This window comes from Falco rusticolus, chromosome 6 (assembly GCF_015220075.1).
Source record: "Falco rusticolus isolate bFalRus1 chromosome 6, bFalRus1.pri, whole genome shotgun sequence".
Classification (NCBI taxonomy): Eukaryota; Metazoa; Chordata; class Aves; order Falconiformes; family Falconidae; genus Falco; species Falco rusticolus.
In genome coordinates this window covers 4960809-4986203 of record NC_051192.1, presented here as the reverse complement: position 1 = coordinate 4986203, position 25395 = coordinate 4960809, and the positions used below count along the sequence as shown (strand labels likewise).

Here is a 25395-nt window from a genome sequence, read left to right as displayed (position 1 = left end):
ACCCCAAACAAACAGGCGACATGTCTTTGGATAATACGTTTATGACAGGCTGTTCTCAGCCAGTCTGTAGTACTTCCCCCAAGACAGTCACTTAAATAGCCTCAGAATTTAGGAAGAAATAGATAGCTTAGTACTTTCAACCCATCAGCAGTTTTAACAAACTTGAAAACTGTATGATCGTGGCCAAATTTCAAGAACCTCACAGAAAGAAATACAGCACTTTTAAGAGTGACTTAAGTTTTTTAGTTTTGATTGCAATTTTGTGTTCTGGGTTTCTTTAAAACAAATTAATTGGAGAGAACTGGTTATTTCTTCATTGGGTTTTCTTTTGCAATCTTTAATACTAACTAGTAGCATGGTTCCTTCTCAAAGTAGCTGTGTTTTTAATTGCAGATACTGTCATACAGCAGTTTTAGCTTGCGCTCCATAAACATTCAAGAATAGCTGATATACATACACTGGCTCAAAAAAAAAAAGTATACTGTTCCAAATATATATATTATATATATATGGATGGATGTATATTCTTCCTGTTTACTTTTTAATACCTGAAATAACAGGTAACAAGACAGCTGGTACAGGACAGTCAAATGCAAAAATGACCCACTGCAAGAATAACTGAGAAATTACCACTCAGTAGCAACCTGTGTGAAGCAAGATATGCCAATATCAGACACCCTCTTCAAAGGTTATTGCCATGGATACCTTTTACAGGTCTCAGTAAGGAAGACTGAGTTACTTTTCATCTGCACAGACAAACTTCCAAGAAGAGAGACTGAGTTTACTGGTATCTCAGAAGTCTATAGTGCTGCATTACTTTCCAGCTGCAGATATGTCACAGTTAATTCTGCCAGCTTCTTTCCCATCCCCAAGAACCCGTGAGCTACTTGGAAACCACAAGTTAGAAACAAGGCAGCTAGTTTCTAGAAGTTTCAAAAGCTTCAGAAAGTCAGCAGCAGCATGTAGTAGACAACGTGAGCATTTACATACACCTCTGACAACAAAGCCTCATGAGATACCAAACCAGTCATATCAGACCTTTTAAGTCACTTGGAGATAACAAAAAGTCCTTCAATCTTTGTAAATAGAAATATATTTTTACAGAAAAAAATACTTCCAGTAAACAAAACATTAGGAAGCAGGAACCCTTTTTATAAAGCAAATTAAGAACTAGGAACCTTTTCATAAGGCAAAATATCAAGATACAATCCTTTCATTAAGAATATAATCTTTTGCTAGCCACTGGAGGACAAAAGTCTAGGAAATAAGCCCTGCATATTCCACATTAAAGAGTTATCAGGATAAAGAATACTTTTTTAAACTTGATGACAAATAACATAAATCTAATGTATTAAGTCATATGTTTTTATGTAATAAACTATTCTATGTTTGACAAAATAAAACTACTTACTTCTTTCCTGCTTGTTCTTGCCTCTGTTGTTCTTGGATGCCATCAGCAGCCTGGTGGAAATCAAATACTATGAAAATAAAAACAACAAATACAAAATTTGTGAGATACAAATTACCATATCAGTAACAATTTCTTCAAATCAGTTCTAGCCCTGTTCATCAATGTGGGAAACAAAAATATACACACTGGAGAAACAAATAAAATGACATCTTTTTTCTCCTCTTTTACATTTTCTTCACAGGGAAGAGATCTAATGTTTTTCAGGGACTTTTTTTTAATCATTTTGTAGACTACTTGCAGACTGTGTATGTACCTCCCACAGAATAACTAAGCCATTTCAGCTTTGTAGTGGCCCAAAAGAATGTATAGAGGACAACAAAGAAAACATGTGGTTGAAAAAACCATGGAAAACAGGTTATAATAAAAAATGTCACATGCTGAGCTTTAAGCTGGGAACTTTCAGTAAACATTCTCAAGCTTTCTTCAACCATTTTATGTTTTAGACAACATCAATTAAAATATATTTGGAAATATAAGAGCTGCCACCATTGTCTGTTACATAAACAGAAAACATCTTCACAAGCATCAATTATTTTTTTTAAAGCATTACATACTATTAATGCCAAAGATTATTCAAAGTATTCCTTGCAACAAGTCTTCGTCTGACATAAAAGAAAAAAAATTAAAAAACCTGACAAGACTCCTCAAATACAAACAGTGGGGCAACAGTTTGCAGGTTAACAGATGCCAGCTTATTTTTCTTAAATACTACATTCTGAAAGTTAAACAACTAAACTATCCATCACACAGGAAAGACTGAAAACTTGCAAGAAACAGACTCATTTAACAGGTACTCTAGTCCCTCTAGAACAAGAGTGGTTTTCCATGTTTGCCTTACCAATTTATTTTTCTGTTTATTTCCACACATCCCCATAATTTAAAGGATTAGATTATCCCCAGCAGCTTGAGCCCATTTTTGGTTGATCTTTTGTTAGACTAATCATTCACAGCCTGCCAATACCCATTTTAGCAGAGGCATATTTATCAGGGCAACAGATCTCCGGACTGTTACCAAAGCTTTCTAAACAAAAGCATTCTGAAGGTTCATTTCTGTTAAGAGGCTGAATGGTTATGGGTGACAGTAACTGGTCCTTCTTACTCTGGACCTGTTCAGTTATGAAAACTTTACAGTATTGCCATTGCAATATAATCATCGCAGAACAGTTTTTCTAATAATCCCAGTAATTTCCAAGTAATTCACCTACTGTGATTCTATTAAGAGAAAGGATTGCAGTTAACTTAAGAACAGTTACTCAGCTATTTCAAACTCAGCACTTACTCCAAAGTAAAAAAGTATTTATGCTGAAATAACATAATCCAGATTGGTAAAAAAAAAACCAAACCCAAGAAGCAAAACCAAAAGCAAATTCTTTTTTCCTGTGTTGCAAGCTTTTATCTGACAGGTCTAAAAGTCTGCATGTTCAGGAAATGACTACCACAGCAGCAATAAACCGCAAGTATTAGGAAAAGGGCTATGTAACCATTATGTTACAATATCTACAGATCTAATTTAAAGGATGAATTTACATAATAAATATGTCCTAGAAGTGACACAGGAAGAGCCTCTGAAGCTCTGTGTTGGTGGTTTGGACTCTAAACACTATTTTACTCGGGGCTCTGAACTGCAGAGTTGCCTGGAACATATAGGCTGGATCACCGCTTGACTGCTGAGCTCCCCAGGAGAGTGCCGCTGTTCTCTCCACCCTTACGGAGCCCTTCTCAAGAATTCTCCTTCCTGGAGTACATGGCAATTTACCGGGTAGGGAGCCTGCTAGTTTAAGTCACACCCCATCACATGGCTTCCCAGCAGAGAAGTTGCTGTAAACAACACTACTTTTACACCAAAGGGGGAAATGAATCCTTCAGTTAATTAACTTCTGGACTGCTTTTGACTGCTTTGCGCCTCTCACCTTAGGCTTGGAAAGTGAACCTGCTTTCCTGACTAGGGTATGCTGAAGGAATAGGATTAAAGAGTTCCTAGAATAGAAACCTGGGAAGGTCCTGAGCAGGGAACGATTTTTTTTCTAGGATCTTCAATAAACCAAAGCAGCATATAGAGACTTAATCCAAAGAAAAGTCCATGTCTATATACAGACATGGCCAAAACCTGTAATTTTTACTGCTATGGAAAGTTCAGAGAAAACAAAGATTAACAACAACAAAAAAAAACAACAAAAAACTAAACCACAAACAGGAACTTACCAATATGAGCCCTGTCAGAAATTATTAGTCTTTTTTCCCAGCCTTCTAGCCCTTAAAAGACAAAACGAAATAATTATGTACTATATAGCATTTTTGTCTTCTGATGTATAAAGAATAAATACTTCTCATGTTTAGTCTTCAATCAATTTAAAGATTGAACAATCATGTGCCAGAGGTAAAAAAGTAGATTTCAATAATTAAAACTTGGCATCAGTCTACACAGTTGAGAAAGTCAGGCTTATTTTGAAGAAGAATTCTAGCTATTCTACTAGTTCCTCAATTCCAGCAATCAATTACTAGCTTTTTGGGTTTTTAAAAACCTAGACCACTGCTTTACCTCACTTATAGTAGACTGCTGCCAAGTATGGCCAGACATAACAGATAGTATCCAAAAACTGAGTTCAGAATCAAGAAGTGATTACCACAGCATTTGTTTACATTAACGCATATCAAACTGTACACTAATATTCTAAGAGGTGAGACGACTATGAGCAGATAACACACTTCAACAAATTGTTTAACTTCTTAAATTCACTACTTCAAGCAAAGAAAAATGTCTGCAGATAATTCATATTTAGAACATGTTGTCTTCATATTTAGAACATGTCTTCTGAAACTGTAGGGACTCCTTTTGTCTGTCTTCCCATGAGGGCCCTGGGACTTCTAGTGAGACTCCTGTCAGAAACCAGCAGCTAAATGGATTTCTGGAAAAACACATTGTATGTAACTGCTACAAAGGCATCCTCTATCTAAATCTTCTGAGGTGGGTGCCACGAACTATTTTAAGAGTAGTATCTTAAAATTTTCTCACCTTTTCCTTTCTTTAAGTTTTTTTCAGCTTCTTCAAAGAGTCCTGGCAAATGAATTACAACGCCATTTCCTGAAGAAAACCATTACATAAAAGTTAATTATGTTAGGCATGGAAAAAAATATTCCAAACAATTCAAAGACACTTCTTGTTTTGTATGCAGAATATTTTATTTAAATTTTTAAACTTTAAAGACACTGCAATTTTTATTCTTAGGAATTTGTCTGTAAAAGACTAATTTACACCTAAAGTATGTATTTCTAACTACATGCATTGAATCTTTTTACTAAACTCAACAAACTTTCCATTTAGATCAGCACAAACAGTAACAGCACTGTGGAACAGTCTGGAATGCAACTTCCTCTTCCTGGTGCTTAAAATTAACTTCCCTCTTTGTACTTCATTTTAATAACCCTATTGTTTTTTAAAAGCATAGCACACTTCTATCATCGTTATAAACACCAGCATCCCCTCAGGCACTCTTCTGCTGTAAATAGACAAGAATATTCTGTATATAGAGCTGAGAGAGACTAGCAAAAAAAAAAAAGGGGGGGGGGGGAAAGCTCTATCAAAAGCAAGCTCACTTTCCTACAGCTGTCACATTGCTCAGAAGATGACTACTAGCTCATGCAATTAACTGGCATCACTGATTACCTAAGGAGCAGTTTCGTATCACAAAACTGAACCATCTTAAGGTCATACCAAACTCAGTAAATCAGTACATCCAAAGCTACTGGCATGATAACATCTAGCTAAAGAATCGAGGGACCTGACATCTGGAACTATTTGCGTATCCCCTAATTTCACATAAATAAAAGCATTCCAAACACCAAAATACAAAAGACTTCTTCACTATAACCTTCACAGTACAGTCCTAATCAATAGTAATAATCTATCATAACACTCCAATCATTTTGCCCTTGGCCTACCCCCTCACCCCACTCAATCTATAAACCTTTTCAGTAGAATCCTAAGCCAGATAATTATTTTTTCCCCAAAAAAGTTTTTGAACACAAGGCAGACCTAAAAGAACCTAGAACAAACTTCAGAACAGATAAGACCAAGAGATGGCAGCTACAGAGAAAGAGAATTTGTAAAAAGCCCTCTCCTGCCCACTGTATTTTTAAAGGATGGTAACTTTCCTACTCAGTTCCGAGTTCACCAAACAAAACATGGCAAATGGGCATCCTTTTTTACTGTTTTTAAGCAATGACCTTTTAAAGAAACATAATACACTAACACATCAAGAGAGAACAGAAGTAGTATTAGCCACAGCCCTCAAAACTAGAAGCAGTTAACATCCCAACCTCCCCTTCATCATAGGGAATCTATTCCCACACTCACTGGCTCAACTTCTGTAGAAGTATTAGGCAGGGCAAGTTGACCCAAAACTATCCCACTCTAAGACACAACATAACAGCAGAAAAGAGGCAATTAACCACCAATTTCCATCAAGTAAAGAGTTAATGCTGACTGCAAGCATAGAGTCACTACAAGCTGGACCCAAGAATTCAGCAAGCACTGTTTATGAATCAAGTAACTAGCAAGCTCTTTAGCTGCTACACTTAGTAAACGTGTCAATGACCATTTGTCTTGTCTTGGCACATGTAACCAAGCTGAGAGGCAAGACTACAGGCTCAGAGCAGTCACATATCCAGGAAGAAGTGACGGGAAGAGCAGGGCAATGAAGTCCTGATTTGGAGAAGCCCACTAAGTCAGGGGCAGGAGTTCTGGGTATCAGAAAAGCAGGATGAAAAGTGCTGATCGGTCGGTCATGCTTGTGGAACAGCACACAAGTACATGCATAGTTATAACGCTGTGTGGACATGTTTTATATTTACCTTCATTTTTAGAAGGAAATTTTCAGGGCTACACAGCATTATTAAGTAGGCTGGTCACAGAAGCAATCCAAAGAAAAAAAACATAAGATTGCAAACAAGATTCCAAGAGAGGGAGGAGGGTAAGTAGGCTTGTAGGGACAACAGACAGGACAATCTAAACCCCCTTTCAGGAAGTAAACAAATCACAGATCCTGACATAGCACTGCCACTGCCCTAAACCACCTAATGTACTCTCCTGAGAGGACTTCTTGGTAAGAACTGTATAGTGCAGAAGTCTTTTGGAGTCAGCATTCATTTCACAATCCAATGGAAAAGGAAGGAAAAATATATGTTTCAAAAAGTACTGGTAGCTACTTAGCAGGGCTGAAGATTATAACAGAGAGGAGGCATTCTGAGAATAAAAGAAATGATCCGTAGAAAAAACAAGAGGGATTGGGAGAATGAAGACAAGCTGAGCAGCTAGCTGTTCGCACTGATAGGACAGGTAAGAACAAAGATGAACTATCCAAGACAATAAAAGAAACCTTTATGACACAAACTTCACAACTGAGTTAAGAAAACAGTAAGAAGATAGTAGAGCAGTGCAGGCCTGTGAGAATTTGAGGAAGAAAAATCCTGATCCTGTATGTCTTCAGATATATTTTGTTTTTTCAATGTCAGAAGTCTGTCACTACAGTATTGTCTATCTTTTAGAGATGTCCCACTTACCAATGAATGCAGTGACTTTTGGATTGATGATCCCACTTGGCAGAAGATGAAAGTCATACTCCACAGAATCCACAACAACTGTATGCCCTGCATTATTGCCTCCCTGGGGGGGTGGGGAGAAAAAAAAAAGTTAATAGTTTTTGATACTAAGGACAAATGAACACACGGTATAGAGATGGAATAAACTGGTTCCAGCTCCAGTTCTGCAGCTTTGATTTCTGTTGCTGAAGAACGATCTTTCAGAGATCTCCTTCTCCCAGGAAATCAGCCAAACTTGTTTTGTCAAACCCAACAATTTCAACATCAGTACTGTATGTCACATAGACTTTGGACAGTATTTTGGTTCACCAAAGGTACAAAAACTTGGAATAAGATTAAAATGTTCTAAAAATTACTAGACAGGAGCATAAATATTCTAGAACATACAAACATTTCTAAAAGCCATCATCAGTTTTACTAGTTTCCTATTGCAGTTATGGAGAGTAAGTATTCAAAGTGGAACTGCAACCTTGGCAAAGAAAAAAAAAACACCCACCAGTTAAACTTGAGTATATAAAACCATGTAGTTATTGGGAAAGACAAGTCTAGCTGTTTGGCAACATGAAAGTTTGTTGTTCTGAATTTTGGGTTCAGCCTTTCGAGTGGTTTTCTATGAACAATAAACAGCAAAGTTAACTTGCTCATTCTATACCTCCTCAGCAGTAAGAAAGGTCTGTAATAGCAAGTCATTTGTATCTGAAACATGCTGTTAAAGAGTGAATCTAGAGGGAACTAAGATGATTCCGGTTTTCATAAGTTACCAGAAACTATTTACATCAAAATAACATTTCACATTTCTAGCTTTTTTCATTACCACAAAGAGAGTATTAAGAGATTTGTTAAACTGTGAAATATGTCCAAAATACAAAAAGAAGCCTGTGACCAAGTCCTAAAGAGGGTCAAGATAGGCTTACGAAGCTAAAAAGATTACAAAATAGTTACCAAATATCCCCAATTCTCGTTTGTTGTACTTTTGAAAATAAGCTTACACTCTCTTGTGACCAAGGCATTTGTGCAAGACAAGGTTACATAAAATATGGTTCTGTTTGTCATAACTACAGGAGCATCCTTCGCAGACACCTTGCACCAAACAAACTGCTTCATAGAAGGAAAACCTTAAGACTTCTAATCTAAGCCTTCTTTCAGCACAAGACAAATGGAAGAAAGGCACTACATGAACAGAAGAAGAAAAAAGAACCTGTATCAAATACTAATTATGGAATTACAAATCTGAAATATTTCAGAATAATGTAGCACAAAGATCTTTTCTAAGCAAGGGACTCAACAGCTGCTCACCACTTCTACAACACTTACCAAGCATGAATGCAATATATACAGCCACATATCTGACATTACAAATAAAGAATATTCACACATATCAAACATTTGTGCCAGTATACAAAAACACAGGTAAAAGCCTAATCTCAGTGAAGTTAGCAAGGAAAATCCTTGTGATTTCAGCATTATTTATTTGAGGACTTACAGCCATTCCACCTCCTCTGGCAACAGAGGGAAGACTAATAAACCTTCACACAAGGGAAATGTCCAAATTGAAGTAAAGCTTAACTGATTTAGTAATACAATGTAGAGTCTTTCCATGTACTGAATAGTACCCTGACAAAAGTTTTAAAATTTCCGCATGCAGATGGTTTTCACTGAAAACGATCTGACTTAATCAGAGAATGCCAAATTTTCAATTCACAACACATGAAACATATTGATTGCATAAATAAAGCAAGCTTTTCAAGTTTATTCTTTCAAGAAAATAATACTTCAGGAATAACCTTCCTCCTCCTCCTCCCCTCTAACCCTCCTACTCAACAGCAGCTGTTAAGAACAACTGTTTAGCCATCTACCAACTCTACAGTTGTATCTTTGATTTAAAAGGATGTTAACTACTTTACCAGGTAGATCATTTACAACTATTTCTGAAATGCAATGCTGACAGTCCTGAGCTACTGCAAGTTACTCTGCAACTAGATAATATTCCAAGAACTACTAAGTTACATACATACAAGCTTTTTTTAGTAAGAAAAGACATTGGGTTTCTATTCACTGTTTGAGAATCTAAGCAAAACCTTTCTTGGGGAAGAAAGAAGAGTTATGTACTAAAGTAGCATTTACAGGCAAGTGCATCTGCTGAAAGTGGTAGTTACCTTCATCCTCATCAGATTCCTTCAAGTCATTCCTTTCTGTTAGATCCACTGGTAATACCAGTCTATACAAACATGAACACTGAAGTGCTTTAAGATTCAGTAAGTAGGTCTAAGTACAACAGTGAAGTACTGAGGTAGTAGTAATTTACAAATGGGAAGACAAGTCAAAACTCTCCCACTGCAGCATAAACAAACTGGACTAACCCATAAGCAACAATAAGATTAGTACATGACTATTCATTTCAAATCCTCTACTAACTGGATGATTTACTTTCTTGTTTTGCTTCTCAATTTATTTAATTTTTTTTTCTAGTGTCATGAACATCAAATAAAGAGAAAGAAAAATTGGCCACTGTAGACATTAAATCATGATTAACAATAAATTCTTAGTCTCTTAAAGTCTGCCAAGCTACTGGTGCCGTTCAGACATGCTAACCTGAAGTTCAGCAGTCGCATCTGCTTGAGTAAGGTGTACAGCATGCACGCTCACACTGTTAATCATGAGAACATAGCTGCTGGTTTTTGGTGGTGTCACCAAATCACAAAGATTTCCCCTTGCACTGCTGAGTTGTGTTGGCTCTGTGCTCACTGAAAAATACCCCGTGGCTGACAGAATGAAAATGGCATTTTACCTTTTAAACCTTGAACTACACATACAGCACTGCTCATACTTTATCTAGAAGCAAGCTAGTTAAATATACTTCTGCATGTTTACTGTGAGTAGTTATACTTCAAGGGATTTTGCTAGAGACTGAAGTAGAAAACTTGACATTACATGTGATGAATCACCATCTGAACAGACTCTAGGGCCATAATAATACCAAAGTTTCCAAATGCTTCTTTACAGATGAGGCCTAAATTTGAATCTCAGAATTTAGTTGTTTTTATTATTATGATGCCTATGACATGAAAAGATTCAGTCCCAAAAGTGCTACTGATAGAAGTAGTCTGGTAGAACGTTAGGTCAGTCCCCACCCCCTGTTTTGGATGTCAACTGAAAAATATTTTTAATTTCAAACTGTATTTTAGGACAGCATTAAAACAACAACATCTCACTAATTCAGTTTTCAAAATTCTGCTGTTGATTTACAGGTAACCTCTACCCCAAGTGCAGAAGTGCAAGTGTATAGTTACACAGTTAGGAATTGTAATACATTAAAAGAATGGTTCACACCGTACACTTACAGTGAACTAGCAGTGAAGTGTACACATGTTGTGTGCTCAGACATTGCACAACACAGGTTTGGTAAACAACTGTAATTACAGAAACCTGAACTCAGAGTTCTCATGGTGCTGGGGCGAAGAGGTGGCTGGTTGTTAAGTTATGGGGTCTGAGTTTGGTTTGTGGGGTTTGGGGTTTTTTCCTCGTCCAGAAATTGACGGTAATGCCAAGATATTCCTCATGTAGGCAACTATTGCTTCTGGGCATAATTCAAGGCATAAACTGATGAAGTCACTCCTGGCTTTGGTACTTTCCATCTGGATTTCTCACTCCTCCTCCCTCATCACACTAAACCAAATGGGACCAGTTAGGTCATTCAAGCTAACACTGCTTTGATTCAAATGTTTAAACATTATTAATGGAGAACTAACTGTGGAATTTCTTTTCACTAGTAGTTAAACAAAGTTCATGCTCAAATGATCTTCAATACATTGTATAAAGCTTTTGCCAGAGGGAAATTAAGATATACAAGTCGTTTCTTGAGGTTGGCAGTACTCCCTAGTTAACTAAATACAGTAATCAGTCTACCATATCTCGGTAACCTTCTAGGTACCCAAGCTACAGGAGTTCTCTCCCAGCCACGTGAAAACTGAAACACCTACCTTGGGCCAACACAAATAAACAGGCCAAGTGCGCAGCAAGACCAAAAGATTCTCCTGCTCAGTCTAGACTACACCATGTGCATGTAGCAGTGGCTCCTTTTCCCTTTCTCCCTGCACAACCGCAAGATTTCCTTCAACTGAGCCAAGAAGTGTGCCATGGCCAACACACTAGGGCAAGGCAATTCTGGATACAGCTACAAATAGATGGATTGCAAAGGACTGAGGTGGGGAAAAGATGACTTCCTACACGAGAGGTACAAGGCGGCACCAGTGGCACTCTGAACAAAGAGCTTCTTCACTGGGATGCTTTCTTTCCATTCTGCAGAACAGCAGCAGAGGAAGCCCCTCCAGAAGTCAGAATGCAGGCTGTGAAGGAGGTCAGGCAGCCAAGGCAAAGCTGGCTTTGCCAAAGTAGTATCATGCAGATTAAAAAAACCCCAAAAAAACAAAACAAATTTAAGAGGAAAGGTAATCAATAAGACAAAGTAGCATGACATAGGAATATCTAACACACTCAAGACTTTACTCGCTTGGTATTGCAATGCAATATTTAGTTCCAAAATTATCCTGAAGAGGCTTTATGAAATACAGCAAACAACAAATACCTAATGCAAAAGACAAGCAGGAAAGCCCTTTTAAGGAGAGGGGAAAAAAAATAAAAGAAAGAGCCTTTTAGCAATTTTTAGGTACATTAAACTTGCGGAAGACAATAAAAATCAGTTCAGTGTAGACGGCTGTAAGGCAGGACCAGAAGAGAGCTTTCAAGGTCCAAGTACCTGCTAAACACAAACCTACTGAACCTTCTTCATGAAGTTTTCTGTTCACTCCCTCTGCTTCTATGGTTTCCATGCTCTGATACAGCTGTTTTAAAAGTCTTCTAACCCCACTTGTCTTACATATTATCAAGAAAAAAAACCAAAACACACACACAAACACCCACTTGTTTCCTTAATTGCTTCCTAAAAACATTTCTGTAAAAGTCTTTCACTGCTGCATCTCACAAGTTGTTACAATATCAGATACAGCATTGTCAACCCTCAGATCTGCCAGAACAGCAGAATCAAAATTTTGAAGACTGCCTCTCTTAACAGTCATTTAAGAACCTTTTTCCCCTCTCCTGCCCAAACCTCCTACCAAACAGCTCTTAAGAAAAAATGTAACTTTAAAAATAATTAAAAATTCATAACACTCTAAACATTAATCACTGAAAAGTAATTCTGATATTTATATTACCAAAACCTGTGTATATTATTTTCTTATACATGTATTTACCACAGCGAAGATAAATTGCTTTTTGCATACTTAAGTATATGCCTGCGCATGTCCTTCAAGTTTGGATACACACAGCAGAATCCTTACATGCCATGAGCTTCCCATTTCAACAGACACTCTAGACTATCCCAACATCTTTTACTTTCTTTTTGTTCTGGAAGTCATACCAAAAGGTATCTGCTAGTTACCTGAAAATTTTTTTAGTACAGCATCATCCCTGAAACATACCAAGAAGACAAAGTCAGACAACAAACAACAGAAAACCAGGTGTTTATTGCCCAAAAGTCTGCATCACCTACCATTCAAATACTGTGAACTGGAAGTATATTGTTGGAAATTGTTAGGAAAAAAAAAACTGTTCTTGTTAATTTTACACCAGAGACCAAGCACTTCATAAATTTAATATGCATAATGCTTAACTTTTGCTTATTTGATACTGAAATATCTCTCTAGATTTGGTTATTACCAGGCTATTTAGGTAAGAATATAAATTATTTTCTCCCTAAATTTCTAATAAGGCTCACTTAGAAGAAAGCATGCTATTTAGGAAAAAAAAAAAAAAAAAAAGAAGAAAAAAAAAGCCAAACAATTTCTCTTTAGGTTTTCTTTACATTAGAAACCAGCTTGCTGACTTGGGCTCATTTCATCACAGAAAACAGCACATAGGAAAAATAAGCACATGCCTTGCTACAGAACAGAACATAAACCAGATTCTCCATCTAGCAATAAAGCAGCCTCCCTTGGAGCAGTAAGAACCAGCAACACCACACTGTACTCCCATCCAGAAGCTAGCACAAACTTGTGCTTCTGAGGTCTCAAGCATACTTTCCTTAGGTATAGCACCATCCCTCTGTGCATTTCTATCAAGGCACAGCACTGCAGTTTTAGCATCCTCTGAGGTTTCCAAAATTGGGTTTTCAGAAGTCAGCAATCTTCTTAGCACTGTATTTTGAGGTAAATTTTAAAAAGTTAAAAGCATTCAGTTTGTCCTTTCTCCTTTCCTTGCACTATTTTTTCTCCTCATATCTTTCAACACAGTATTTGGAACAGTTAGTTCCCCATTTTCTCCCTAAGGATTCTTCGGTGACCAAAGGATCAGCCCTTTCAGCAGCCCAGAGCTTTACCAAATTACAATGTTAAACGCCTTCTTTAAGGCCCTACTTGGAGGAATCCCATGGGTTAGGGCTCTAGAAGGCAGGGGAGTCCAACCAAGACTAATACTCAAGCATCACTTCCTCCAAGCTCAAGATCGGTGCATCCCCATGAGTAAGAAATCAAGCAAAGGGGGCAGGAGGCCTGCATGGATGAGCAGGAGCTTCTGGCAAAACTCAGAAGGGAGTTTATGGGACATGGAAAAAGAGACAGGCCACTCAGAAAGAACATAGGAGTGTTGTCAGAACATGCAAGGGGGCAGTAAGGAAGACTAAGATCCATCTGGAGTTAAATCTGGTGAGGGAGGGCAAGGACAAGAAGGGCTTCTTCAAGTACATCAGTAGGAAAAGGATGACTATGGAAAATATGGGCTTGCTGCTGAATGAGGTGGGTGCCCTTGTGACGACGGATACAGGGAAGGTGGAGTTACTGAACAACACCTTTACTTTGGTCCTTGCTGCCATGGCCAATCCTCTGGTTTCCCAGACCCTGGAGGCAAGAGAGGAGTCTGGAGAAAGGAACACTTCCCCCTGGTCTAGGAGGTTCGGGTTAGAGGTCACTTCAGCAAACCTGACACCATAAATCCACGGGCCCCAATGGGATGCACCCCCGAGTGCTGAGGGAACGGGCAGATGTTTTTGCTGAGACACCCTCCATCATCTTTGAAAGGTCATGGAGAACAAGACAGGTGCCTGTGGACTGGAGGGAAGCCGGTGTCAATGCAAGCTTCAAAAAGGGCAAGAAGGAGGACCCAGGAAACTACAGGCTGGTCAGCCTCCCCAGCATCCCTGGAAAGGTGATGGAACAGCTCATCCTGGAGGTCATCTCTAAGCATGTGGAGGAAAAGAAGGTCATCAGGAAGAGTTAACATGGGTTCACCAAGAGGAAACCATGCTGGACCAACCTAAAAGCCTTCTATGATGGCAGGACTGGTTGGGCAGATGAGAGGAGAGCAGTGGATGGTGCCTACCCTGACCTCAGCAAGGCTCTTGACACTGTCTCCCATAACATCCTCGTAGGTAAGCTCAGGCAGCATGGGCTGTATGAGGGGACAGCGAGGTGGACTGAGACCGGGCTGAAGGGCAGAGCCCGGAGGGTTGTGACCAGCGGCGCAGGGTCCAGCTGGAGGCCTGTGGCCCACAGTGTTCCCCAGGGGTCAGTGCTGGGTCCGGTCCTGTTCAACTTGCCCATCAGTGACCGGGACGCGGGGACAGAGCGTGCCCTCAGCACGTGGGCAGGTGACACGAAGCCGGGGGGAGCGGCCGATACACCCGAAGGCTGCGCCGCCCTTCAGCGAGGCCTGGGCAGGCTGGAGAGCTGGCGGAGAGGAACCTCGTGGGGTTCAGCACAGGCAAGAGCAGGGTCCTGCCCCTGGGGAGGAGCAGCCCCACGCACCGGTACGGGCTGGGGCTGACCTGCTGGGGGGCAGCTCTGCGGAGGGGACCTGGGGGTTCTGGTGGGCAGCAAGTTGCCCGTGAGCCAGCAGTGAGCCCTGGTGGCCAAGGGGCCAGCGGGACCCCGGGGTGCGTGAGGGGGAGCGTGGCCAGCAGGGGCAGGGAGGTGATCCTGCCCCTCGGCTCTGCCCTGGGGAGGCCACACCTGGGGCGTCGTGTCCAGGGCTGGGCTCCCCAGGTCAAGGGAGACTGGGAACTGCTGGGCAGGGTCCGGCGGAGGGCTACGGAGGTGATGAGGGGCCTGGAGCATCTGCCTCATGAGGAGAGGCTGAGGGAGCTGCGCCTGTTCAGCCTGGAGAAGACTGAGAAGGGATCTTATCAATGTCTACAAATATCTCAAGGGTGAGTGTCAGGAGGATAGGACCAAGCTCTTTTCAATAGTGCCAAGTGACAGGACAAGGGGTGACATGCACAAACTGCAACACAAGAAGATCCATCTGAATATGAGGAAAATCTAATTTACTGTGAGGGTGCCAGAGCGCTGTCACAGGCTGCCCAGAGAGGCTGTGCAGTCTCCTTCTCTGGAGACATTCAGAACCCACCTGGATGCGACTGTGCAACCTGACCGAGGAGACCCTGCTTTAGCAGGGGGTTGGACTAGATGATCTCCAGAGGTCCCTTCCAACCCTGACTGTTCTGTGATTGTGCCTCTAAATGAATTTCCCCAACTCTTCAACCGCCAGGAGCATGAACTTCATAATACAAAGTAATACAGTGTTGTCCTTCTTTAACTTTTGATTTTGCCTTGTAGTCAATACCTAGGCCCACTGTTGTCACTCAAAACTTTGAAACCACACACCAAAGTTAGGGTGGTCGGTTTCATGCTTGGATCCAGTCTCCAGTTTTCAGATTACCAGCTGCTGCCTACACTGCTGCCAGCAATGCTGAAGGACTAACTGCCACCAGGTGACACTGAACATTACTGCTGATAACAGGGAAAAACATGAGCTTGCTCGAAGTGGTGAGAACAAAACACCTATTTTCTTCCCCAACAACACCAGTTCAAATCATTTGTGGTATTATGAAACTAGTCATCTTAGAGAGCTGCTTTAATCATAGCTTTGATGCAAAAACAAACCAAAAGACACCTCAACCATGGAAGTTTCTTAGTACTCTTTATTTAAAGAGTTGTTAACTTGTTGAGGGTTTTCTTGGGTTGGGTTGGGTTTGGTTGGTTTGTTGGGTTTTTTTATTAAAACTTCTGCACATATCCAGCTCAAAAGCGGGTGCCTGTTGCATTGGAATCAAAGTGTGAAAGTCATCATGAACAACAAGCATGAACCTATGTTGTGTGTCCCAATGCAAAAAGGACATGGACCTGCTGGAGTCCAGAGGAGGCCACAAAGATGACCACAAAGATGGCCACAAAGCTGCAGCACCTCTCCTGTGAAGGCAGGTTCAGGGAGCTGGGGGTGTTCAGCCTGGAGAAGAGAAGCCTCCAGGGACACCTTATAACAGCCCCCCAGTACCTAACAGGGAGGACAAGAAAGCTGGAGAGGGAATTTTTACAAGGGTATGTGGTATCGGAGAATGGCTTTAAACAGAAAGTGGGTAGATTTAGATTAGATACTCAGAAGAAATTCTTTACTGTGAGGGTGGTGAGGAGCACCTCACACTGCCCAGAGCGGCTGTGGATGCCCCATCCCTGGCAGTGTCCAAGGCCAGGCTGGACAGGGCTGGGAGCAACCTGGGCTAGTGGCAGGTGTCCCTGCCCATGGCAGGGGGTTGGAGCTATCAGTATATGGACTTAGCTTAGGGACTTTTTAGCTTGATGTTCTGATGGATGAACAATTTAAAATCCTAGTAAGACACAGTAGCTTTTTTCTCCTTTCATGATCCTGACAATATTAAATTATACTATTATTTTAGAGTATTTTAAGTCATTAAGTGGAACAAAGAAATTAGGATCAGGCATAAGATCATTACCCAATCTATAATACTTCAAGCAATACCTGTTTTTGTAAGACAACTAAATGCATTAGCTTTTTTAAAAGCCATTATTCCCATTTTGTGGGGTATGTTTCAATCACTTCCTTGAAAAAGCATATGACCCCTGACCACTAGCTGGTAATCTTGAAATATCCAAGCTATTAAACATGTAGAACAGCTAAGCATACAGGACTCTGACACAAAGGTACATACTAATAGACAAATTATCACAGAAGTACTGTTAGAATGACAGCAGTCCTGGAAACAAAACCCCCTTTAACATACTCACCCCCTTTCTAGAAGCCTCATTCCAAAAAAACATTCCCTATGAAATACCACTTTTGAAATATGCCTTTTACAGTGGTTAACTGCACAGAGACGATTTTTTTTGTAACAGCGAACAAAAAGAAAAGGGGGGTAGGGGGTGGGGTGGTGTCTTCAGCATGCTAAAGAAGATTAAGTGGCCTAAAAATCCTTCTCGGTGTAAGCACCACACCCAAGAATCTGTATCCATATATTCAATTCAGATAGGTCGGTCATTACTACACACAGAATAAGATAACTATTCTAGAACAACCTATCCTGGCAAACGTGAACAGAATCAGTTACACACACACAGAGGGGGCATAAGACAGCAAAGGCATCTGCAAGTATTGATAAATATTCTTAGGAAACACCCTTTTTGCAATAGTTTCAAGTGCTTGAAAACATTAATTTGAAAGGAAAGAAATTATCTGCTAGCTGATGTTTTACTGGGAACAAGCTTGAAATTTCAATAAATCAAATAAGTGACTCCTACTAGCCAAAAAACGCTACCAAAGCACTGGAAGGCAACACCTAGCACAAACACACCCACACAGGTGACACAAGCACACCAGTTACCACAATACTACACCATGGTTGCAACAGCAGCACTGGAAAACACACTGAAGGCTAATCAATAGTATCAAAGAGGATTAGATTTTAAACATATTGACTGATCAGTATTTCTAATAGGACATCTACAGTAATTTAAGGTATGTAATTTCAGCACTTCCCCCATCCATGCAAAATGGCTTATTTTCTCTTGCATTCTATAGCTGGCAGTTAAAGTATTTAAAAGCTAAAGTATTTTAGGTAAGGAATTGGATAGAACTAGCAACAATATTAATGCAAGTACCTGACAGCGCTACGATTATTTTTTTTCTTATAGGTCTGAAGACTGAAACAATTTTGAGAAGTGTAACTCTTATAAAGATGTATTCTGGAGCCAAACTGGTAAACTCAAAAGAATGTATGAACAACCTTGAAGCAAGACAAGCTGTCTCACTTTGAACCTTCCAGCAGCACAAGAGCTCTGTAGCTTGTTACATTCTGTCCATGCAGAGCAGCTTTCAAATTGTGTATAAAGCAAGGAAAAGGAGCACTCATAATAATATTAAATAGCAATTTTTCTTCTGGAACTGCATTGCTGTACTAGTCAAGAGCCCTCAGGCAACATTTGTGTATTCAGCTGATTCACTGGACAAGTAAGAACCAATCTTTTTTGGAGTTATGGCAGAATCTTGATAATTTAATGAAGTTCACTCGACAAAATAGTAATGGCTTATGCCTGTCTTCAGAAAGCCTAATTGATGACTTCACCAACCTGTTTGCATCATGATCTTTATTGTCGAGGATTAAAGAGGGATGCTCTTGTTAGATAAAGAGTATTTTCTTGCTGAATTAAGGTTTACAGTGCTTAACCAGCCACAACCAAAACTCAGCTAACAAAACGCTGAGGTTGAAATAACCACCACCTAGGGTTTTCGTTTGGGTTCTGCTAAATATAAAGGTACACCCAGAATGTTCCTTAAGTAGTTAATTTATTTAACAATAACTTATTTGGCTTTCCATAAATATACTTCAACAATATTAATGTTTAACAAGGACATAAAAATTTAAAATTAGAAAAAAAAAAAGAAAATCAAACTAGGAGTTCCAAGCTCCAGTATGTTTTATATGCAATGCCTGCTAACTTAAGACCTCATCTGAAGCCAAGTAAAGTCAACAATTGAGGAAGCATGGAATCTCATTTTCCAAAAAGACTCTGAAAATTATACAAAGTCATACTCAAATGCTTATACAGAAATCCTGTACCAGAACTTCTTCCTCTGGTGAGTTTTCTTAGAAAAGTTCCATGCTTCTGGCTTTGCAGCCAATCTCACCGATTTACCTGAAAAGTATGCAAAGGTCTAGACTGCTTGTCCTCCCAGCTTAAGGGAGAAGGATTTGCAGTTCTTCCATTTTCCTGGCACATGGGACTCCTCCAGGAAAAAGGTAGACACTTAATATATCCATCACCAACTGAAAAGACCCTCACTCTTAAAAAAAAGCTTCAAACTTTGGGGTTTTCCCTTTTTTTTTTTTCCCTTTTTAGAAAAAAGTGCAAACAGTCTAATACAAAACATTAATGTACCAACTTGAATAATCAGCAAAACCAAAAAGGAAAGCAGAGTTGTTTGTTCATAAACTGAAAGCAAAAATATGACGACTCGTTACAAAAAAAAAAAAAAAAAAAAAAAGGACAGCAAGACATTCTCTACTTTTTAAAACATTTGTATAGAGCACAAAGAGCAAGAATAAATGTGTGCTATGTGTGCTAGCCAAGGAAGTGTACGCTTAAGTATAAGGCATGTGTACATATCTAAGTATAACGTGCAACCAAGAGATCACTGCAGGAAGGCATAAAAAATACAATGCATTTGAAACTAAGATGGAGGAACAACAGTGTATCTTTCTCCATTTTAGATTTATGTACATTGAAAGGAGGCATTTTATTTCCACAGCGTATCTTCATTAGTCAAGGGTAAACTAGAGGTTAATATAATATCCAGAACAGTTAAATCTTTTTTGAACACATCAATACAAGACAGCAGTTCAAACCCTGATGCCTCACCTACAGCAGCACTCCCATAACTGCTGAGACTGGTCCACATTACTGCAACTTTACCTAACAGAGGAGGTGCATGGGGAAAAAAAAAGATTCATTAGGAAATTAGACTGAAATTACTACTCAAAGCATGTTGTGAATGGCTCTCTATACTGATAGTGAATACAAAAGTATTTAAAGCAGCTCTGAAATACTGACATATGCATTTAAGAGAACTATCTACCCGAAAAGTCGACAATGACAATCATGCCTTTTCTTACGACGTGATCATGCCAAGTTGTCTATCTCAAAAATACGATGCCTCAGGGTAGAGCAAAGAAGTCTTTCAAGTTACATCCTCTAGAATAGAAATTAGTTGTCTAGTTTAAAGAGATGTTATCTCATGCTACATTAAGGAAGAAGCCATACAATCCTTTCAACTCTCCCCATCAGATGTGTGTGTGCATAATTTTTTCTACAGTTTACTTTTATTGCTACTACATTCCAGCATTCATTTTTAGCTCAGGGCAACCACTGTTGTTTCTAAGCTAGCTATACAAGTGACTGCCAAGTTGGGCAAGAAGCAAGTCAATGTTGCTTTGGCATCATATGGCTGTAAACATTTCCTTTTAACTCTTAGATGAAAAGTCAAAAATACATCAAGAAAGTTGGATACTACCATTACTTACAGAAAATGTTAAGAAAGGCTCCTTCTTGCCACAATCAGATCCTAGGAAAGCTGAACACACTTCTGAAAAGTTTATCAGTCTAGTGAAGAGATATCTCTGAACCCCCGTGGTACACCCTAACTAGATACAGCTCTGCAATTACTAGGCTATTTGCTTCTTATTTCAATACATATTGCCAAAAATCAATTTTGAACTTCAAATTACAAAGCATCCCCCTTTAAAGAAATAATTTTTAAAAATAATCAAGGTTTTGATAATGAATTTATTCTCTCATATCCAGATTTTGTGATTAGTTTCTTGCTTTCTCCCCACTCAAGCAGCTAACAAACTCTACTGTATAACCCACTCCTGGATTTAAGCGTAAACAACATCCAGCAGCTAGCAGTAATCTTCCTTGACAATCCATTCATGTTTGTAAGATCTAAACCTAGCTAAAGGAGCCATCACGCTACACACTTCATAAAAGTTTCTAGAATTTTGGCTAGACTTCAGAAATTTGTTAACATGTACTACAAGAACTGTTGCACCAGAACAAGATCAAGAGCATAGTCTGGGACAGCATATAACAGAATAAACACATCATGTTTTACACATTCATCTGTTTTCTCCTAACAAATAGAAGAAAACTAACTTTACTTAAATCTATTAATCTCAAAAAAAAAAAAATATCCATACATTTCTCTGTATGCCAGAACTTGCTCTGTGGAACTGCTATTGAGAGACAATATTTGGAAAAACTCTTTAGTGCTGGTTTTGCCTCAGTTTCACCTAATCTGCGCAACCTATACTGTTGCAATGGCTGCATACATTAGGTAAGGAACGGGATTCATTATCCAAGTCCAGAATAAAGACCAATCTATCCCTAAAAAAGAGATCAAGTGAGGCAGTCAGATAAGGAACAAGAAAAATGTTGAAGGCACAGACTGACCCAGCACTACATCACTTCAGTGCACAAAACCCCACCCAATGTTTGCTACATTTCACAAGAATATTTAAGGAGATGAAAAACAAAAAGTGACTTTGGGAATATTTACAGAGAACATCTTCCAAATGCGTGAGGTTGTACAGTAGAAATAAAAAAAATATTTGCAATCTGAATAAGCTGCTATAGGGTACTGCATCTTAACCAAACAACCACAGTAAGCTTTTGTAGTAACAGTAACACTGAAAGAACAATAATAAGCCAGTAGTAGATCAAGGTGTAACTTGTTCTTTGGTACTATTAAGATCTCCTTTGTTAATGGTATAACCTTTATGCACTGGAAAAATCAGATTTCAACTGTTTTTCTGTTTGAAATAATTCAGACATTGTGTGATTGTTTACAATAACAAGAGATCACCTGTCAGTGATGCTCTAAAGCATGCCTGCAAAGCATATGACCCACTGATGGGGCAGGCCAAAGAACTCATTTTACTGACCTCCCTTTCCTCACCAGAGCACATTATTGGCATGCTGCCAACCACAACAAGGTCCAAAAGTGCACCCAGCACTTAAAAAAAAAAAATTAGAGCTCTAGCTAGACCTCACCTATCGAATGTCTAATCAGCTAAAAAAAATCAGCTACTGATTCTGCTCTTCGTAATTCTGCATGGCCTGCAAAGGCTCTTGACTGAAACCCATTTTCAAAAGAGAATATTTAGAAAAAGAAAAAAAGTGAGCTTGGTGGATGGAAGATAAGAAAATTCCAGTTTAAATAATAAAAAAAAGTGGCTATATACAGAGTACTAGAGGTATTAGCAGCCTTAGTCTGACTTGGGCAGTTATCAGCTGATCAATTTTAACTGCTTAACCCCAAGAATCAGCACACTGAACACTTCTGTACCAACTACTGCACTACAACTGCCACACATCAAGTGATCAGCAGTGGCATCACTGTACACACTGTTGTTTGGGGGCAAGAAGAGGAAAAGGGAGTATGATGAATCCACACGCTGCAATTAGCAGACCTTAGCGGTTCAGGAGTACAACCACGTGCCCCACAGCAGGCAGCGCGGCGATGGGAAGTCACCAGCAGACCACACTGAAATCGGGTGAGAAGATGTGGTAAGAAGCTGCAATTCTGTTTTGAAGTAGTAACAAGATGTGCAACAGAACTGAAGAAGCAGAAAAATAGGATTCTTTAGTACAGGGAGCATGGCTTAAAAATCATTTCAAGACTTAAGAAATCTTATTCACCCATGTGAATTACATGCTCTGAATAAGTCAGCTACCTCCAATAGTAAGAACAGGAAGTGACCAAAAATCTGGTGATAAATGAGTCAATGAGAACAGAATCACGCAGTGCAGACATTACTTTTTTTTTTTGCTGTATTGCATACACTGGTAGATTGGGTGGAAGGGGTAGCATTAACAGAAGAGATACACAGTGTATTTTGGTACTGTATTTATTTTGATAAAATTATTACCTAAAATAATTTGCTTGCATTACTTTGCCATTCCATATCCACTAACAAATTTAACACTGGTAATTAAATTCCCCAATTTGCTTGCATTCTGCAGTGGTAGAAAATCCCATATTCAGAACAAGAAATGTTCTCCTTTAACTTTCCATTACCTGTGGAATTGACAAAAAAGCAATGTATACTTCTAAAAATTGCCAGGTTTGATGGCAGCGAGGCTAGCTGCTTACTAAGAGGAAGCCACGTCAATCAAAACCCACAAAAACACAGTTTTTCTGGCAACTACTCCTGAATCTCAAACCAATTCTTGCTCTGTTTTACTGTCTGGACTATGATTTATGTAATAGCAGGTAAACAGACTTTGCTCTGTAAGCCACTGAAAACCAGATGTAGGTTTAAGTGCAAAAGTTTCACCAATGCATTTGTTTTATCAATAGTATAATTTTACCAGATACCTCCTAGATGTAAATGAAGACCAATTCAAATTTAACAGAAGAACAAGTACATAGTCTGCCTGTCATGTAGATATATTTGCATTAACTGCGACTGAACCCTCTGTACTAGCAGTCTCCTCATGCATTAGCAACTACATACACGCAGCCCATGGATGTATTTTAGTTTTAGTCTCTTCAAACAGTTGTTTTTGAAACCATACTACTACTTCTGATAAATGTGAATCTGTCTCCTGAAAAGAAAATAGCATTCCCTTGCTCTGAGCACAGGGCTTCTTCCTTTCAAAAAACCTCTAGACCCAAGATAAAATATTTTGGAGGGCAGTTATCTAGAAAAAGTAGAGCCATAATACAACTTATTTTCTAACACACTCGTTCAGCTAATTATACCTAGGTATGCATCTCATTCCAGATGCCAGTCAGCTAGTCCAACAAGTGACTGAAGTCATTAGTTGTATGTAGTCACCTGCTACCTAGAAGGCAAGTAGGTATGGCCATAAATTTGAGTACAATTTCTTGCAATGTCTTTACAGCCAATGCAAAAAAAGTGATAGTTCCTGCTTCTGGGACAGCATCATTTTTACGCTCTGCATCTGCACAGAACCAAGGATATGAAAGCCACACTATAGTGTTTCGCTGCAATATAACGCAAGTTTCCACAACACCTTAGACCTGCTACTACAGCTTCCCAAGTCCTCCAAGAAAACAGTTGTACTAATAAATTTTTCACAAGAACACGCTAGAAATATTTGATCTCATCCACAGGCATTCTAGCAGCTCTGTGGCATGACGAACAGAAAGAACCATCCTAGAATGAATAAGAGTATAATGGTGAAATAAGAATCAGAAGCTCCAATTACAGAAAGCTGGTATTAGCAAGCAGCTGATTAAGTGTGTAACAACCTTTCTTCCCAGCGGAAGGGTCATACTCTAATTTACCAGCAGTAACAAAAACATCAAGAATATGCTTGCAAACACAGTGAGATGGTTTTACAGCTCAGTACCACTGAAAGAGAATATTCCTATTTTCCCCCCTCATTCTGAGAGACTGTTCTTTGTGCTTACTCTGTTCTGGGCTCCTCTGTTCATCAAGGTCCTCTGAGCCAATAAAATTCAGGTTTATTTATTAAAATGGTTAGAAGGTAAATCCAACGAAAAATAGTTCCCTGCCATTCTGGTGATTTAAATCAACCTACAGAAGTGTTGAAGTGCCAGAGTCAGAGCATGGGAGGAGACCCACACAGCACAGCCATCAACAGGAAAGGGAAGACAGATGAACTCCTTCCTTCAGCAGAAGCAACATGCTGTTAGAAATGGCAGAACTGGCCATGCAATTCAAGCCTGAGGTAACATCATATTTTTTTCCTTTTCTTGATCCTCTACCCAGCTGATTCAAAAGAAGTAACAAATACATTAAAACACATGCACACAAAAAATCCCTGTCTGCCTCTCCCTCTCCACCAAAAAGTCTTAGCATTAAACAGGCTCACTCTCACCTAGATGCCCTTCAAAGTTTCCAGAACAAAGCTGTAAAGAACAAACTGAGTCACCATGTTCTATAACCCACAAAGCCAGGCAACCATGCCACAGCACCACATCAGATTTTATTACTTTTTTTAAAAAAAAAGATACATGGGGAAAAGTAATTCATCTGCAAAAACAGCTATTTAAGAACATGTTTGCTTCAAAATCCAAGTCTCTGAAGTTCAAGTTTTTGATTTGTCAGCTTTGCAACTGACTGGCTTGCAACTGACACCAGCTTTATGTGCAGTTTTTGTTAGATAATACAGCATTTGCACTCTTTGGGAAATGGTACGCTCTTCCAAAACACCCAACAGCAACTTTAATTTGTGCATTCAACAAAAGCATACAGATAACAACACTTACACGAAGTCTGCATGTGCTGTAGGCATTTTACACTGCAGTCTCTCCTAACTTCAAGAAAAAAACGTACATGGTTGTAGTTCATGCAAGAAAAAACCGTACATAGCTGTAGTTCATGATGTTGTGCTCTACAGAATGACGACACTAGAAATGTTAAGAAAAACACCTCCTCAGACGTGGGTTGTTTTAACCTAGGCATTTAAGAGTAATGTGCCTGCAGGCTA

General features: G+C 39.3%; 1 protein-coding gene across 1 annotated transcript in view; it reads right to left on the bottom strand.

The window, feature by feature from the left end:
- ADSS2 (adenylosuccinate synthase 2) overlaps positions 1-25395 on the bottom strand; it is a 40313-nt gene that overhangs the window by 13893 nt on the left and 1025 nt on the right. Inside the window, exons 2-5 of the mRNA XM_037391614.1 lie at positions 7031-7133; positions 4485-4553; positions 3674-3724; positions 1412-1478 (exon numbers count right to left, since the gene is read on the bottom strand). Coding sequence (XP_037247511.1) covers positions 1412-1478; positions 3674-3724; positions 4485-4553; positions 7031-7133 — 290 coding nt within the window. The remainder of the gene's footprint in view (positions 1-1411; positions 1479-3673; positions 3725-4484; positions 4554-7030; positions 7134-25395) is intronic.